A 15430-nucleotide genomic window follows, 5' to 3' on the forward strand; every position below is an offset into this window, starting at 1 on the left:
GAAAGAATGAGTTTTGTGAGGGAAACATGTGGCATTAGGATAAAGTTTGCATTTCTTTATGCAAAGATCATAAATAAATGAAACGTGGGCAGTGGGGGTATGGGGGGGGGGGTCTCTGTGGAGGTAAATCCAACTACGGAAGACAGATTCCCACACATAAAAAAGAAACTAATATTGTTTAATTATGTTGAATTATGAAAGAAAAGGGGAAATGTGTTGTTTGTCTCCGGAGAGCTGGGGGGAGAGAACCCAACACAGCAGCAACCCGGAGGGGGAGTCAACAGCCAGACCGCCCAGGTGACAGCAAAAGTTGTTTGTTAGCAAAAATATGGATAATATTTTTACTTCACCAATGATTACATGTGATTGCATCTTTGTTTTAATCAGTGTCTGAATCAAAAACAAGTGAGAGAATTATGGTATTGCTGCCATATTCAGCTGGACCCCTCCCTCCTTTCCTGACTTGCAGCCTTAGGGCTCTGCACAGAGCGTTTAAATCCCTGTAGGGTGCATGTTTGCTGGGTTTCTGCTCCCTGAGATTTCTCCTAATGTTCTCCACCTCACTTGAGAGATCACCAAATAAACTCTTAAACTTCAGTTTCTATGTGCAGACTTAGCTACCACTGCTTTAGTCTTGGCTGGATATTGTATTGCCTTGATGCCCAAGACTGGTTTTAAATTGTAAAATTTTCACTTATCCAAAACATTTTGCTTTATCTGAATCGCCTTGCACTTTTTTAACATTTAGAAATAAATCTGACTCTGTGTAAACAGTAAAAAAAAAATATATTTCGTAATGATATATGCCCTTTAACCTTTGCAAAATAAAACAAAATTAAGGGGAAAATGTCCGTTTGAACTACAGAAACCTAAAAAGAAATCTCATAAAAATTTTACAGTAGGGAACTTCATCTGATATATTTCTACTTTTAAATGAACAACTTCCACAAATTTGCATCACACCTCTGGTTTTAAAAGGTAAATCGTGACAGCGAGCTTCAATTTGCATCACATAAAAAACATTTCTTCCTCCTCCGAAGTCCTTCATAGGTGAGAAGATCCGCTCTACGATCCTCGAGCTGCTCTGATGCTCTAGACTGAGGTGCTACATAAACACGGACGAATTGGAAGCTAAAATCTGTGCAAATAATCGTGTGACGTTATTCTCCGGTGTTGAGGACGGAGTGAGTAATGTGTGATCGTTGGTTTGGGCCACAGAACCGTCCCCCTCGTGCAGTTTGACATACCCCAGGCCACACTGATCACTTTCCTGGACTAAATGTGTTCGCCCTGGCCTGATGACTATTCTAACCAACAGCCATGCGCAGTAGCAATAACTTTCCCAAGCTTGACAGGCAACCATGTGTTACAGGCAGATAAGATATGGTTACAATTTCACTTCCTTCACGTAATTCCCAGGGAAAGTCCCAAACTGTTTTGTCCTCTTTGATGTGCCTGTGGAGAGAGGAAAAAAAGGTGGAGTAAGTGAAGGGATTCCTTTTAACCTGTAGCTGACAAAAACAGCTGACGGGTTTCATCAGCCCCAATGTTTAGCTGTCATGCATTAGAAACTCTATATGAAGCAATGCGAGCCAGTGACGTGTGGTTCTGCTTCTTCAGGAGCTTAGGACATGAACGTCACACTCTTTCAAGCCTCTGCTGTCGCTCTACGGAAGCCCTGTATGGATTGATGTGCTGCCGTGAGTGCGAAGGAATCCTTCCCGCAGGACGTACCGACAAACCAGCCGTCATCGCATTTTTCCATGACACTGACGAGGTCTCCTTCCTGCAGCTCCAGCTCGTCGTCGTTCTGAGGCACATAACTGTACAGAGCCTGGAAGCTGCAGCGGCGACACAAAGGGATTTTGTTAAACGTGCAAACCAGCGTGGACCCCCACCAAATGCGAGAGGGGGCCAAAATAAAAAGTGAGGGGCTTTTTATGAAATAAATAAATAGATAAATTGCGGCGTGAAACAGAAAGTAATCTCACTCACATTCCACAGTTGAGACGGCTTGGCTCCGGACTGCTGCTGTGGGACTGGGGTTGCTGGGAAATGATGAGAGATTGTTTACTGGGGTGGGGGTGCAGTCTATGCAGAGAGTCATTATGGTGGTGGGACAGGGTGCTGCAGTACCTCACCGAGGTCTCAGCAATATTCAAGATCTCATTACACACTGCCTCCTAGTAGTAGAAGAGTCGCCAGAGAGAGACATACAAGAGTCCAAGGAGGAGGCCGACGTGAACGGGTGGGGGGGTTTAAAGGAGTTAGAGGGAAGTGAAAAGCAAAGGCAGAAAAAAGTGTGTTTGGGGAGGGGGGAGTAATCCATTCAAAGCCAGAAGGAAAAGTAGAGATGTTGGAAGCCCAGGAGGAGAGGAATGAAAAGGCAGGACATCAGGCAGGAGCATGTAGACAGGAAACATGAAACCGTTAGTTCCTCTTTACAGGATGTTAGTCTGTGTGAGCATGCAGTTTAAAAAGGGAAGCTGATGGTTACAGCCTGACATTTTAGGTAAAGATTCACTTTCTTCCTGAGCTTCACATAAAGCTGCTTCATGCCGGATGAACGGCGTGGAGCAGGAGTTTGTCAGCTGGCTTTATGAGCTCCGTACACGACAAACGGGGATGTTTCTTGATAGTTTTTGATTCACAAACTCAACAAAAACTGCAGCACAAGGATAGAACATTTCATTAAAGATTTAGAATACAGGAAAGTCCTAATCAATAAAAGTTACACGAAACCTTTTCAGCCACAAAAAGGCCCTAATGATTTCCCACTATGTGGCTACTATCTTCGCATAAGTCATGGTTTTGGTTATATTGTGCTTTACTTTGCTCTATGTTTCCTATTTTGTCGTAATTTCTTGATTTATGTTAGTTCTCATGTTTTTCTGTTACCCTCTTGTGTGCGTGTGTGTGTGTTCCTTTCCCCTTGGCTCCCTCGTTGTCTCCTCTCACACCTGCTCCTCGTCAGCTCGTTAGCCCTGCCTTTGTCTCTGTCAGCTATATATGCTCTCCCTCTGCTCTCACTCTTCGTTGGTTCCTTGTTGTTGCTGGTCCTGTCATCGCTGTCGTCGTCTCACCTCGTCTCTCCCTGGCTCCTTGTGCGTGTTTTCCCTTGATGTCTCTGTGATTCTGGTCTGTTACATTTTTAGTTGGAGTTTTGGACTGCCTTTGTTAACCATTTTCATCCTTAAAACTACAAATATTTACCTCAGTCTCTCTACCTCTGCATTTGGGTCCTCCAAACCTCAACCAAGACATGACAGAAGGAACCAACAAAGAGTGAGAGCAGAGGGAGAGCATACATACCTGACAGAGACAAAGGGAGGGCTAACAATTCAATTCAATTCAATTCAGTTTATTTATATAGCGCCAAATTCACAACACATGTCATCTCAAGGCACTTTACAGTTCAACCAGATCAAATTGATACAAAGTTTTCTATCTAAGGAAAACCAGTTGATTGCATTGACTCATTGACTCAAATACAATCCCCCACACTAAGCATGCTTGTAGCGACAGTGGAGAGGAAAAACTCCCTTTTAACAGGAAGAAACCTCCAGCAGAACCAGGCTCAGTGTGAGCGGCCATCTGCCGAGGCCGACTGGGGTTCAAGGAGACAGAAGCAGAGATACAAAAAGCAGCTGTAAAAGGGGCCCCCCGTCCGGGAAAACCCACGAGGAGACGAGCCCAAAGGGGCGCTCCCTCCCCGGGGGCGAAGAAAACAACCCACTCGTCCGGTCAGGAAACAGGCCCCAAGGGAAAACGGGCCGTCTAAAATTATAAAAAGGGTTTTTGTAGAAGCAGCACGCTGATTTTTTTTTCCAGGATGAGTCAAGCCCAAACAGGAAAAGACGAGGCAAGCTACTTGAGGAAAAGAGAGAGAGAGAAGGTTAGAGATTGAACTAAAGATTCTGCAGTGGAGAAAGAGAGAGAATGAAGCAGAATGATGAAATGGGGGTCCCTAGTCCCCCAAAAGGTTAGCCTATAGCGCAAAAATATAGAGAAGGGTAACGGAATTAACTATAAACTTTACAAAAAAAAGATTTTAAAAATAGCCTTTTGTAGACAAAGGGGGTTTTGGTAAAAAGGAGGTGGTTCCGGGGAAAGCCTAAAATAAAAAACCCCAAAAAAAAGAAAACAGGAAAAAAAACTAGATAAAAACGAATCTTTTGGAAATGGGAAAAAAAGATCCTGTTAAAGGGGTGGGAAAGCTTTTGGAAAGGGGGATTTTTAAATTTTTTTTGAATTTAAAGGAGCATGAAAAAGAAAGGCGAGATTTTTTCTTTTTTATTTTTTTAAAACCTTTTGGGAGCGGACAGGGGAGGTTTTTTTAATCATTGTGGACTTCTTGGGAAAAAAAAAATATAGTTAATAAAAAGTGGACTTTTTTAGTCACCCTGGGACAATATTTCTAATTTTTTTAAGTTCCCGGGGAAAAAAAAAATTTAAAATTTTGAGTTTTAATGAAGGCTGATAAAAAAAAAGGGTTTTTTTCTTTTTTTTTAAAATTTTTAAAAACCCCCCCAAATTACTTTTAATCATTTTTTTTTCCCGAAAATCTGGCCAAAAAATCTTTTTTTTGCCCGTTCCCAAAGAAATTGGCTTCCGGGAAAAATTTTTAAGAAACCGTTTTTATGTTTGGGGGTTTATCGGAAAATTTAAGATATTGTGGTATCGGGGTTTTAAAGTGGAAAAATTAAACCCCATGGTTTAATTTTCCAATTGGGAGGGTATAAATAAAAAAAAATTGGTTTTAAACCCCGTGATCCCCCAGGTAATTTTTTAGGTTTAGTCTTCATTAACATGAACAAAAAGAATTCGACAGATAGAAAATTTTTTTTTCCCCGTTTTTTAAGTTCCCAAAAAAATTTTTCTAAAAGAAATTTTTGGGAATTTAAAAGCAGCATAAGATTCCAAAAGGCGGTTTTAAAAAAGTATTACGAGGTTTAGTTTTAGTTTTCCAGAGGGTTTTTTTTTTTAAAGGGGGGGGCGAAAAATTTTTGAATTTTTTTAAAAGGGGGAAATCCAAAAGGGTTTTTGGAAAATTTTTTTTTTTTGGAAGAAAGGAAAGAAATTTCTTTTTCCCGTTTTTGGGTCAAAGAGGTTTTTAAAAGGTTTTTGCAACCTTAAATTTGGTTTTTTTTTTGAAAAAAAAAAGGGTTTCCTTAAAGGGGGAAAACAAAGGGTTTTCCCCAAAAAACCTGGGGGGCTGGGATTAAAAAACAAGGGGAAACTTTGTGAAACAAAATTTTGAAACGGGAGTTAAAGGGTAAACGTTAAAACCCTTCGATTTCCTGATAGGGTTTTGGGATGAGGGTGGGGTTTTGATCTTTTTTTTTAATGGGAAAAAATTTTTTTTTTTAAAAAATCCTTTAAAACTTGCCAAAAGGGGTTAATTTTTAAAGGGTTGGGGTTGGGTGATTTTGGGAAAAGTATTAAAAGTTTTAGGATTTTTTTATTTTCCCCTTTTGGGGCGGTTTTGCTGTTTTTTTCGGGTCCCTTTTTTGGGGTAAATTTTTTCCAAAAAGGGGTTTCGGTTTTGGGGTTTTTTTCCGTTTGTTTCTTAAATTTGGGGGATTAAAAAGGGGGGCCTTTATTTTTTCTTTTTTCTTTTAAGGGGTTGTTAAAATACCGAGTTTTCAACCCCCCTTTAAATTTTGAAGGGATGCTAAACTTTTGTCCCCCAAGTTTTTAAAAAGGGGAAGAATGGCAGTTCTTTAAAATTTTTTAGGCACTTCTAAAAATTTAAAATTGAATTTTTGGGGGGGGGAACTGTTTAAAATGGGGTTATTGAAAGTGGGCAGGAAAGGGGGGGTTTAGGGGGTTTTTTTTTCTTCCCCCGCCCTTGTAACAAGAACCCAATTTTGGATGGTGGGGGATTTAAGCAAAGCCAAAGGGTTTTGGATTAAAGGGCCCCTTTGTTTCGGCTTCATTCGCATTGTTTAAAATTTTTTATGGTGGGTTTTTTAAAAAAAAGGAAATTTTAAACATCAAAACCCTGGTGGGGGAGAAAAAAGTTTTTGGGGAAAGGGTTTTTTTTGCTTAAAAAGGAAGGGGAAATTTTGGGTTAAAAATTAAAAAGAGTTGTAGGTATTAACTGTTTTGGGAGTAATCAGTAAGTCAGACTGGAAGATTGTTGCTACTCCTCCTCCTCGCCCAGAACTTCTGGGGATGTGAAAATTTAAATAGCTTGAAGGAGTTGCCTCATTTATGCTCACATAATCCTCTTGCTGCAGCCAGGTTTCTGTAAGGCAAAACAAGTCAATGTGATTATCACAAATCAAGTCATTAACTAGTAGACTTTTAGAGGAAAGCGATCTTATGTTAAACAGACCGCATTTAATTGTTTTAACTTTTTCCCCAATTTGAGTTATTTTGATTTTAATTAGATTATCATGATTTACTCCTTTGGGAATCTTTGCTAATTTATTAGATTTTGGTCGTGGGCAAGACACTGTCTGGATGGAGTAAAGAGTGGGTAACAGTAGAGAAGCTGCAGAGATGTGTGTTAAACTACAACTCTGCTTCCTGGTCTGCACCCTGGGTGGTCAGGGTTTTGGAGGACTAATAAATGTGGCCAGATTCCTAGAAAGAAGAGCTGCACCATCCAAAGTGGGATGGATGCCGTCTCTCCGAATCAGACCAGGCTTTCCCCAAAAGGATTGCCAATTATTAATGTAGCCCACGTTGTTTTCAGGGCACCACCTAGACAACCAGCGGTTGAATGACGACATGCGGCTAAACATGTCATCACTGGTCAGATCAGGGAGGGGACCAGAGAAAATTACGGAGTCCGACATTTTTTTGGCAAACTTACACACCGAAGCAACACTAATTTTAGTGACCTCCGATCGGCGTAACCGGGTGTCATTACCACCAGCGTGAATAACAATCTTACTGTATTTAACCTTATCCTTAGCCAGTAGTTTCAGGTAGGATTTGATGTCGCCCGTTCTGGCCCCCGGCAAACATTTGACTATGGTCCCTGGTGTCTCTAATGCCACGTTTCTGACTATGGAGCTGCCAATCACCAGAGTGGGCTTCTCAGTGGGTGTGTCACTGAGTGGGGAAAACCGGTTAGAAACGTGAACGGGTTGGTGGTGACCAGTGGGCAGAGATCCACGACTACGCTTTCTGCGTACAGTTACCCAATCGCCTGGCTGCTCAGGCACTTTTGGAGGACAGCTACGTGGGGGGCCTACTTCAACAGCCTGAAGCCTGGATTCTAACTCTGACACCCTCGCCTCCAAAGCTACAAACAAGCTGACAAGGAGCAGGTGTGAGGAGAAAACGAGGGAGCCAAGGGGAAAGGAACACACACACACAAGAGGGCAACAGAGGACAACAGAAAAACATGAGAACTAACATAAATCTAGAAATTACAACAAAATAGGAATTAAACCAACAAAACTAGGAAACATAGAGCAAAGTAAAGCACAATATAACCAAAACCATGATAGCATCCCACCTCAGGTGAGAAACGTGTTAAATAAATTATAGACTCTGGCTGGAGCCTTTTAAAACGTTTAAGCTTCATCTATTTTGTTGATTTAGATTCATTTTGATGCAGAGTAACTGGACTCCTCCTTCGCTGGAGGATTTTTGGTTTAAATTTCAGCAGAATTTGGAGCCGTTTGAGCCGTCATCTGCATTAAAAGGCTAATCAGAAGAAAAAGCCCAGAGCATAATGCTGCCACCACCGTGTGCATCTGTATGCATTGCGTACCTTCTGAATTTTTAGTCCAGAAAACAATAAAAATTTGCTTTGAGTCTATCTCAACATTTATAAAAAATGTCTTGAAGCTTTTTGTTTTAAATTTTTCAACTTAAGTTGTGGATTTCCTTACATCTCCTGTTCCTGCAATACGTGTCTCCATTGTCACCTTAGGATCTCTGCACTAAAAATTTACTAGTAACAATGTTTTGGTTTTCTTAAGAGTTTGGAAACTATGTGCTTTTTACTGCAGACATGTGGGGAAAAAACAAAATCATCTCTGGTCTGGAAGTCTGCCCAAAGGCTGACAGCATCACAAAAGAGGCTGCAGGAAGTTCTACTTGTGTTGAACCAGATTAGAAAACCGAAGCCTTATCTCATAAAGACAGAATATGGGTCCTGCTAAACCCTTGTTGGAAAATGGGTTATGGTTTAAAAAAACTGGATGTTTTCAGACCGATATTTGGTATAGAAACAACCTCTGTTTGTCACCAACAACCACCTTCAACAGTCCTCACAGTAGAACCTTATGGTGGCTGCATCATACTGCGGGCTCAGGTTCCCTCAGCTAGAACAATGGCTTTGATTTCAAATTGAATAGACATTTTAAAATAATATTATTTTCTCTTCTAAGAGAAAAAAATCAGCTTTTGGGTGAAGACTAATTAAGTAAAACTGATATTCCACAAAATAGTTAAATTGTAAATACAAAAGACAGATTAAGAAGAAAGAAAGTCCTCATATTAGAATGCAGTGCCGATTTCAGGACTCAATTTAAGGAACCATAATATTGGGCAGCAAAATATCTCACAAAGAGATCCAGATTTATTACTATGAATTATAGAAATAAAATATAACAACATTCTTCATGCTTTTAAATACAGGTAAAACATTTTTTTAAATTGTTTTTTTTTTTTTACAAGTACAGAAAATCCACAGTGTGCAGCATCTTTTCATGAACCTAGCTTTGGAAAGAGTTAATTCTTTTAGATTTCTTATCCATTATATAAATCATGGGTTATAACTCTTGGGAAGAAAGCAAATTTCCCCAAAATGTCAAACTTTTGTTTAATACTTTCCTTCATATCAAACAAGAGGCACAGCTTAAACATTTAATGGGATTTATAGATAAAATGAGGCCTTTCCAGGGGGTTTCAAGTGCACAATCTTTTTACCATCTTACCGCAAATGAATTAACATTGTTGTTATCCGGGATGTCATACGGCATCACAGGGCTTCTGGAGATCCGTCCGTGATGGTCGGCCTCGTTCTTCATAAACTGCAACACAAAAATCAACAAAGACACTCTTTTTTAATTAAAGGTTTATTTTAACAAACAGAAACCTGCATCGACCTCACAACACCTTTGCACTGGAAAAACAATAAAGAAATAAGTAAAAATGTCTTAAATTAAGTGTATTTACAGTTAAATGAAATTATTTGCCAAGGGAATGAGTATTTTAACTCTTTAAATAAGATATTTAGATAAAATGCACTTGAAATAAGGAATTACAATTGTGTTTTCTTATTTTAAATGTAAATTGTCTTGTCCCATTGGCAAAATGTCTCTTTTACCTTTTCAATTCAAGAACAAATAGGCTTATTTTAAGAAAAAATGACTTCTCTAGATTTTGATTTTTTTCAAGTGTGGTAACAGAATTCCGTTAATGACACCTAAAAATGGTCACCAGCAGACTATGTTTTGCATAAACCTCCAACATCCAATGGTAGCTTTGCATGGAAGAGCATAAAGTAACGTCAGGATAATAAGATAAGCGACATTAGAAGCAGATCTGTTCTGTAAATGCAAACTTAGTATCATCTGTGATGATATAGACAGTAAAACAAAAGGCCTGTCCTGGTCGAGACAACATTAGAAAGCACAGGAGCTGGTTAGCAGGTTCTGTTAGCATCAGTCCATCATTAGAAAAAAAATCTATTTATATTAGAAAGAGCTGCCATGTCTTCTTGGAAAGCTGCCTCAAATGATCCGAACTGTTATCCATGTTCTGTTTAAGCACTGTGTCAGAAATTGGAACCATTCCTCTCCATAAAGTCTGCCACACACAAACACTGTAAAACCACTCCATGTTAGTAGTGCACACAACAGCATGCAGGCTTGCAGACCGTGAGCAACATCCTTGTTCTTTTACAACTCCAGCAGATCTTTAACTCTTGGTCAAACCAACAGAGCCTTATAAAAATTTTCACACCCTTTGTTTTTGTTTGTATAGATTCTTTTCACATGACAATCCCAGAATTGTATGTATTTTAATACGAGTTTTGATGAGATAGACCAACAGAGAAAAAATAAGAATTCTTGTTAAAGTTTTTTTTCTAACAAGAACAAAGGAATCAGAAATGTGCGGCATGCATTTATCTTCAGTCTCCTTTAAGCAAATAAGTAGTGGAATCAGCCTTAGGTGCGATTACAGCAATAAGAATTTTAATATTAAGGACTTTGGACTTCTACACACCCATATTTAACTAGTTTTCTTTTTGCAAAACAGCTAAAGTTCAATCAAACTGTATGGAAGCCATCTGTGAAAATCAGTTTTCAGGGTATTGCTTTATATTTGAAGGCAGGTCATTGGTTTATTGCATCAGACACTGCAAAAACGATCTAAAAATAAGTAAACATTTCTTAAATTAAGTGTATTCATCCTTAATTTGAGTAGGTAAAGGAGTAATTTTACTCTTAAAATAAGATAATTAGATAATATGCACTTGAAATAAGAAATGCAATTGTGGTTTCTTATTTTAAGTGTAAATTGTCTTGTTCCATTGACAAAATTGCTTTTTTACCTCCTCAATTCAAGAACAAATGCCCTTATTTAAAGAAAAAAAAGACTTATCTAGATTTTAATTTTTTGCCGTGAGATAATTATAAATATTTATCCTCTTGGATCTTTTTTTATCCACTTTTTAAATATACTCTAATTCATGTTAATTTTTCAAATCTGATCTCAGAAAAATGCATGAAAGTCTTTAGTTGTAATGTCAAAAAAAGTGAAAGTATTAAAGGTATGAAAACTTTTGCAAGGCATTGTATAAGTTAATTGCACCCATTTAGAATAAGATTGACATGAACTCATCAGAACAGCTAGTCTAGAAACAAACAGTGACCCGGAAACATTTTTTCCAGAGTGAACACCGCACACCATGCAGAAGATACCTCTGCAGGGCTATTGTGTCTGCTGCCCAGGGCGGCGCGACCCCTGTCCCCCTCAGTGCTCTCCCCCTCCGTCAGCTCCTTCTCCCCCCTCAGCCAGCCCTCCAGCACCGGCCCGCTGCTCGGGCTCACGCTGCGCGAGAGGTGAGGGGAGGAAGAGTGGAGCAGGAAGCCCTCCCCCTGAGGTGGAGTGAAAGTGAGGAAGGGAGTGGCTGAGCTGGGCCTCGGTGGGTACGGTGGGGGCAGAGGGGAGGCCGATGGGGAAGCCATGGGGGAGATACAATACGGGCTGCCGGTGACATTGGGCACGGGGCTGGCAGAGTAAGGTGGAGGCAGGTACTCGCCCCAGCGGTAGGACACGCTGGGCAGCGGCGGCAGGGGAGGGGTCGGGGCAGCGGGAGGGCTCCCACCTCCCACGGTCAGAGAGATCCACTCAGAGGAGACAGCGTGGACCTCAGGGGACACGGATCGACGGGGGGAGCGAGGGAGAGGCAGGGGGGAGGTAGTCAGACGGTTACGATAGAGCTTTACAGCACAGCGGGATGAGGATGGGATAGAAGGAAAAAGGAGAGAAAGGATGAAACAAATTCCCCACAAAGAGCAATGAAGTGAACAGACATGAAGGGACATCATCATTTATGCACTCCGTATGCTGCCTCTACCTCCACCGTGCCTCACCTGAGGGGAAGCGTTGGTGCTGCGCTGCGGCGAGTGGCTGACCGGAGGATCCGGGTAGTCCACCCCGTTTTTGACTCGCGGCCGTTTGTGGACGTCCACGTAGGTGACGGGGAAGATGCCCTGCCGATTAGTGCCGGAGATTTTACCCTCGTACCAGTTCTCATCCACTCTGCGGATCAACGTGATACGTTCACCCTGCAGAAACACATGACGGGGTCAGAAAACACGCAAAACACAGCCGACTTGTTTAAAAAAGCAACTAAAGAGGAGTGAAGTACCTTCCTGAAGGACATCTCCACCACTGTGTCTCCTTTGAAGTTAAAGCGGGCGACTGCCTCTCCGTATTCCAGTACCTGGACCGGGGCGCTTTTCTTTGGCTGGGCTTTCTCTGTCAGAGGGAGGAGCTGCACAACAGAAACAATGACAGCAGGGCAATAAAATAAGCCTCTTAGTTTGACTAACAGTTTATTTAAAACCTTCATTATCATTCAGGTACAAGAAGCAGGTTGCTTCAAATATAAACAAGCGTTGTAATTAATTAGAAGAACTGAAAAAGTTGAATTCTCTTCATTGCAGAAGCTTATTTATTGAAAATGAATTTTTGTTAATTTAATTAAGAGAAATTTCTTATTTTGTGCTAAACAATGAGGAAGACTTTTGATTTATAGCTGTTCAGCAGAAATCCTCTCCAAGGTGTGAAAGCTGGCCTTTTTAAGAGTGATCGATTTAGGCATATTAATGGAAAGTTGAGTGGAAGGAAAAAGTGCAGAGAACAATAAAAAACAGGGACAATCCCAGTCATTCATACATAGTTAATGGACACAGCTTTCAGTAGACTTACATTTCTGTATTAACAATAAATTTCATATTTCTGGGTATAGCCTGCTGAGATTCTCTAAGAAAAACTATTTTGGGTTTAAAAAAAAACATATAAAATGAACATGAATAAACTGCGGAATGATGTGCTCCACCTGGATTTTAAAGTGACACACCGATTTATTGTACAATAGTTAATCAGAGCCGACGAGGAATAAAATAAAGCGGAATGAACCAACCTCCACGTAACTTCTGGGGAAAATTCCAACTCTTCCGTGATGTTCGCCTTCATACCAGTTCTGATCGACTTGTCGGATAATGTACACAATATCCCCCTTCTGAAACGGTAATTCCCTAAATAAAAAAAAAATACCCGCCACAGCCAGATAAATCAAATTGTTGTAGGAATGAAGTTAAACACACAGGTTATTATTATGATTTGGATTATTTTCGCTTACTTTAGGGTTTCTGCCCTGAAGTCAAAGCGTGCCATGGCTGGAGTTCTCTGTGTAGAAAGGAAAAACAAATCTGTAATAACTGTTATTATGGTTATGCTAACGGCATCATCAAACCTTGAACTATTTCAACATTTCATTTAGATATTCTGTAGTCTGTTGGCCAACCCTCTAGTTTGTGCAACCAATGCTTCAGGAACAATAATTAATAATTAGACAGCTGAGCTCCGAAAGGAGAGCGGTTCTGATCCAAAGTGCTGGGTGGTCTATAGAATTATGCCTAGGGATAGAGTCCTTCCAAAAAAGTAAAAAAAAACAAATTCACTGGACTTCGTTTCCAAGTTTGATGACGCTTCGGTTCCATCCAGGAAGCTTTTTCAATTCAATATGTCAGAAATAGCGTTTATTAAAGAGGTTTGTTTTCAGTCTTCTGAACCGTTTTCAGGTTTTATCTGCAGAGGTCTTTAAATAATCATTTAAAATATCCTGACATTTTTAGAAAAGGTCATGAAGCCATGTACTGTAACAAGAATCCAAGGGCCTTGGGATGAGAAATTAGCCCACAGCATCACAGAACCTCTAAAACACCTAACAGAGGGCATAAGGAGCTTTAGCATATCTTTAGTAGTATATATATATTTGTATACACTACCGTTCAAAAGTTTGAGGTCACATTGAAATGTCCTTATTTTTGAAGAAAAAGCACTGTACTTTTCAATGAAGATAACTTTAAACTAGTCTTAACTTTAAAGAAATACACTCTATACATTGCTAATGTGGTAAATGACTATTCTAGCTGCAAATGTCTGGTTTTTGGTGCAATATCTACATAGGTGTATAGAGCCCCAGCAACTATCTCTCCAGTGTTCTAATGGTACAATGTGATTGCTCATTGGCTCAGAAGGCTAATTGATGATTAGAAAACCCTTGTGCAATCATGTTCACACATCTGAAAACAGTTTAGCTCGTTACAGAAGCTACAAAACTGGCCTTCCTTTGAGCAGATTGAGTTTCTGAAGCATCACATTTGTGGAGTCAATTAAACGTTAAAATGGCCAGAAAAAGAGAACTTTAAACTGAAACTCGACCGTCTATTCTTGTTCTTAGAAATGAAGGCGAATCCATGCGAAAAATTGGTAAGAAATTAAAGATTTCCTACAACCGTGTGTACTACTCCCTTCAGAGGACAGCACAAACAGGCTACTGCGGGTACTATTTAATGAAGATGCCAGTTGGGGACCTGTGAGGCGTCTGTTTCTCAAACTAGAGACTCTAATGTATTTATCTTCTTGATCAGTTGTGCAACGCGGTCTCCCACTTCTTTTTCTACTCTGGTTAGAGCCTGTTTGTGCTGTCTTCTGATTGAAGTTCAGACTAGTTTAAAGTTATCTTCATTGAAGAGTACAGTGGTTCTCCTTCAAAAAATAAGGACATTTCTATGTGACACCAAACTTTTGAATGGTAGAGTATATATATATATATATATTTGTAATTATACATCTACAGTAATTCTGCTTAAATGATATGCTCTTTAATTTCAATAATGTTTGAAATAAAAGTTCCTCTGTGTCACTTTTATTCTGCAGCAAATAAGATAAATCCGAGTAAAATTAAAGGTTTACTTTAGATTTAAAAAGTGCATCAGTTACATTGCTTCTTATAAGATTTGTTGAAAACATTTGCTAAAAACAATTATTTCCAAAAACGCTTTAATGATATAATATATATACCACATATTTAATGTTAAACGTAACTTTAGAGTTAGATGAGTCCCTCATCTCTCATTTCCGTCTCCCTTCCTGCCTACAGAGGCAATAAGATTTCGGCCCTGCCTGTTACCTCGATGCCTGATTTCCTCTTTTCGGCGTTATCTGTGATGTTGAGCAGGTCTCCGAAGCGCTCGTTGGTGATGAACTGGTGGTGCGTTGGAACGATGCCCGTGTGTCTCCTAGCCGCGATGTCGGCCTCTTCCTGTTCCCGCTTCAGCCTCCGCTGCTCTTCCAGGATTTTCTGTCAGGAAACCAGACACACGTATGAAGTTCCTCTGCATGAAAGATTCCGCCGCCTCATCTGGACAGAGGTTAAATTCCAAAATAAGTTTTTGGACATTTAGATAAATTACCTCTTTGTCTCCATGACGCTTCCTCAACACTTCATCCTGGCTTTCCTCGGGTGCTGGGGAGGAGTCTGAGAGAAATAACAAAATTATTTTACTGCCAACTTTATGGTGAATAAACACTTTTAAACAAAAGGTGTGATATTGCTCTCAACTCTGCAATTCCAGTCAACTGAATTAAAAGAAATACAATCATAAGCATGCATAAATTGAATGACAAAAAACATAAAGAACACTCCAAAACAAACAGGTAGGTATCTGCATGCATATGAGAATGGAAATGCAAAATTAAGAAGAAATACAAAACGTAGCATAACCTGCAGTAAAAAAAATGAAAAAACAACATTGCATCATGGGAGTTTTGATGGTGACGGACCAACCAGCATCTGAAATTTTATAAAGGTTTCCATTCATTTGATTCATTTGTCCCTGTGACATCATAGATGTTTGACTGAATCCAACCAAGGAGCACA

At 39.9% G+C, this 15430-nt stretch overlaps 1 protein-coding gene across 1 annotated transcript in view; it reads right to left on the reverse strand.

The window, feature by feature from the left end:
- Positions 1-15430, reverse strand: part of LOC119782870 (sorbin and SH3 domain-containing protein 1) — a 102460-nt gene continuing 87030 nt past the window's right edge. The window contains exons 18-28 of the mRNA XM_038284054.1: positions 14964-15028; positions 14681-14851; positions 12845-12891; positions 12626-12740; positions 11849-11974; positions 11571-11765; positions 10896-11417; positions 8904-8999; positions 1996-2183; positions 1735-1841; positions 1-1455 (exon numbers count right to left, since the gene is read on the reverse strand). Of these exons, the coding sequence (XP_038139982.1) occupies positions 1388-1455; positions 1735-1841; positions 1996-2183; positions 8904-8999; positions 10896-11417; positions 11571-11765; positions 11849-11974; positions 12626-12740; positions 12845-12891; positions 14681-14851; positions 14964-15028 (1700 nt within the window). The 3' untranslated portion in view covers positions 1-1387. The remainder of the gene's footprint in view (positions 1456-1734; positions 1842-1995; positions 2184-8903; positions 9000-10895; positions 11418-11570; positions 11766-11848; positions 11975-12625; positions 12741-12844; positions 12892-14680; positions 14852-14963; positions 15029-15430) is intronic.

Source organism: Cyprinodon tularosa, unplaced genomic scaffold (assembly GCF_016077235.1).
Source record: "Cyprinodon tularosa strain WSP-4 unplaced genomic scaffold, ASM1607723v1 ctg199, whole genome shotgun sequence".
Classification (NCBI taxonomy): Eukaryota; Metazoa; Chordata; class Actinopteri; order Cyprinodontiformes; family Cyprinodontidae; genus Cyprinodon; species Cyprinodon tularosa.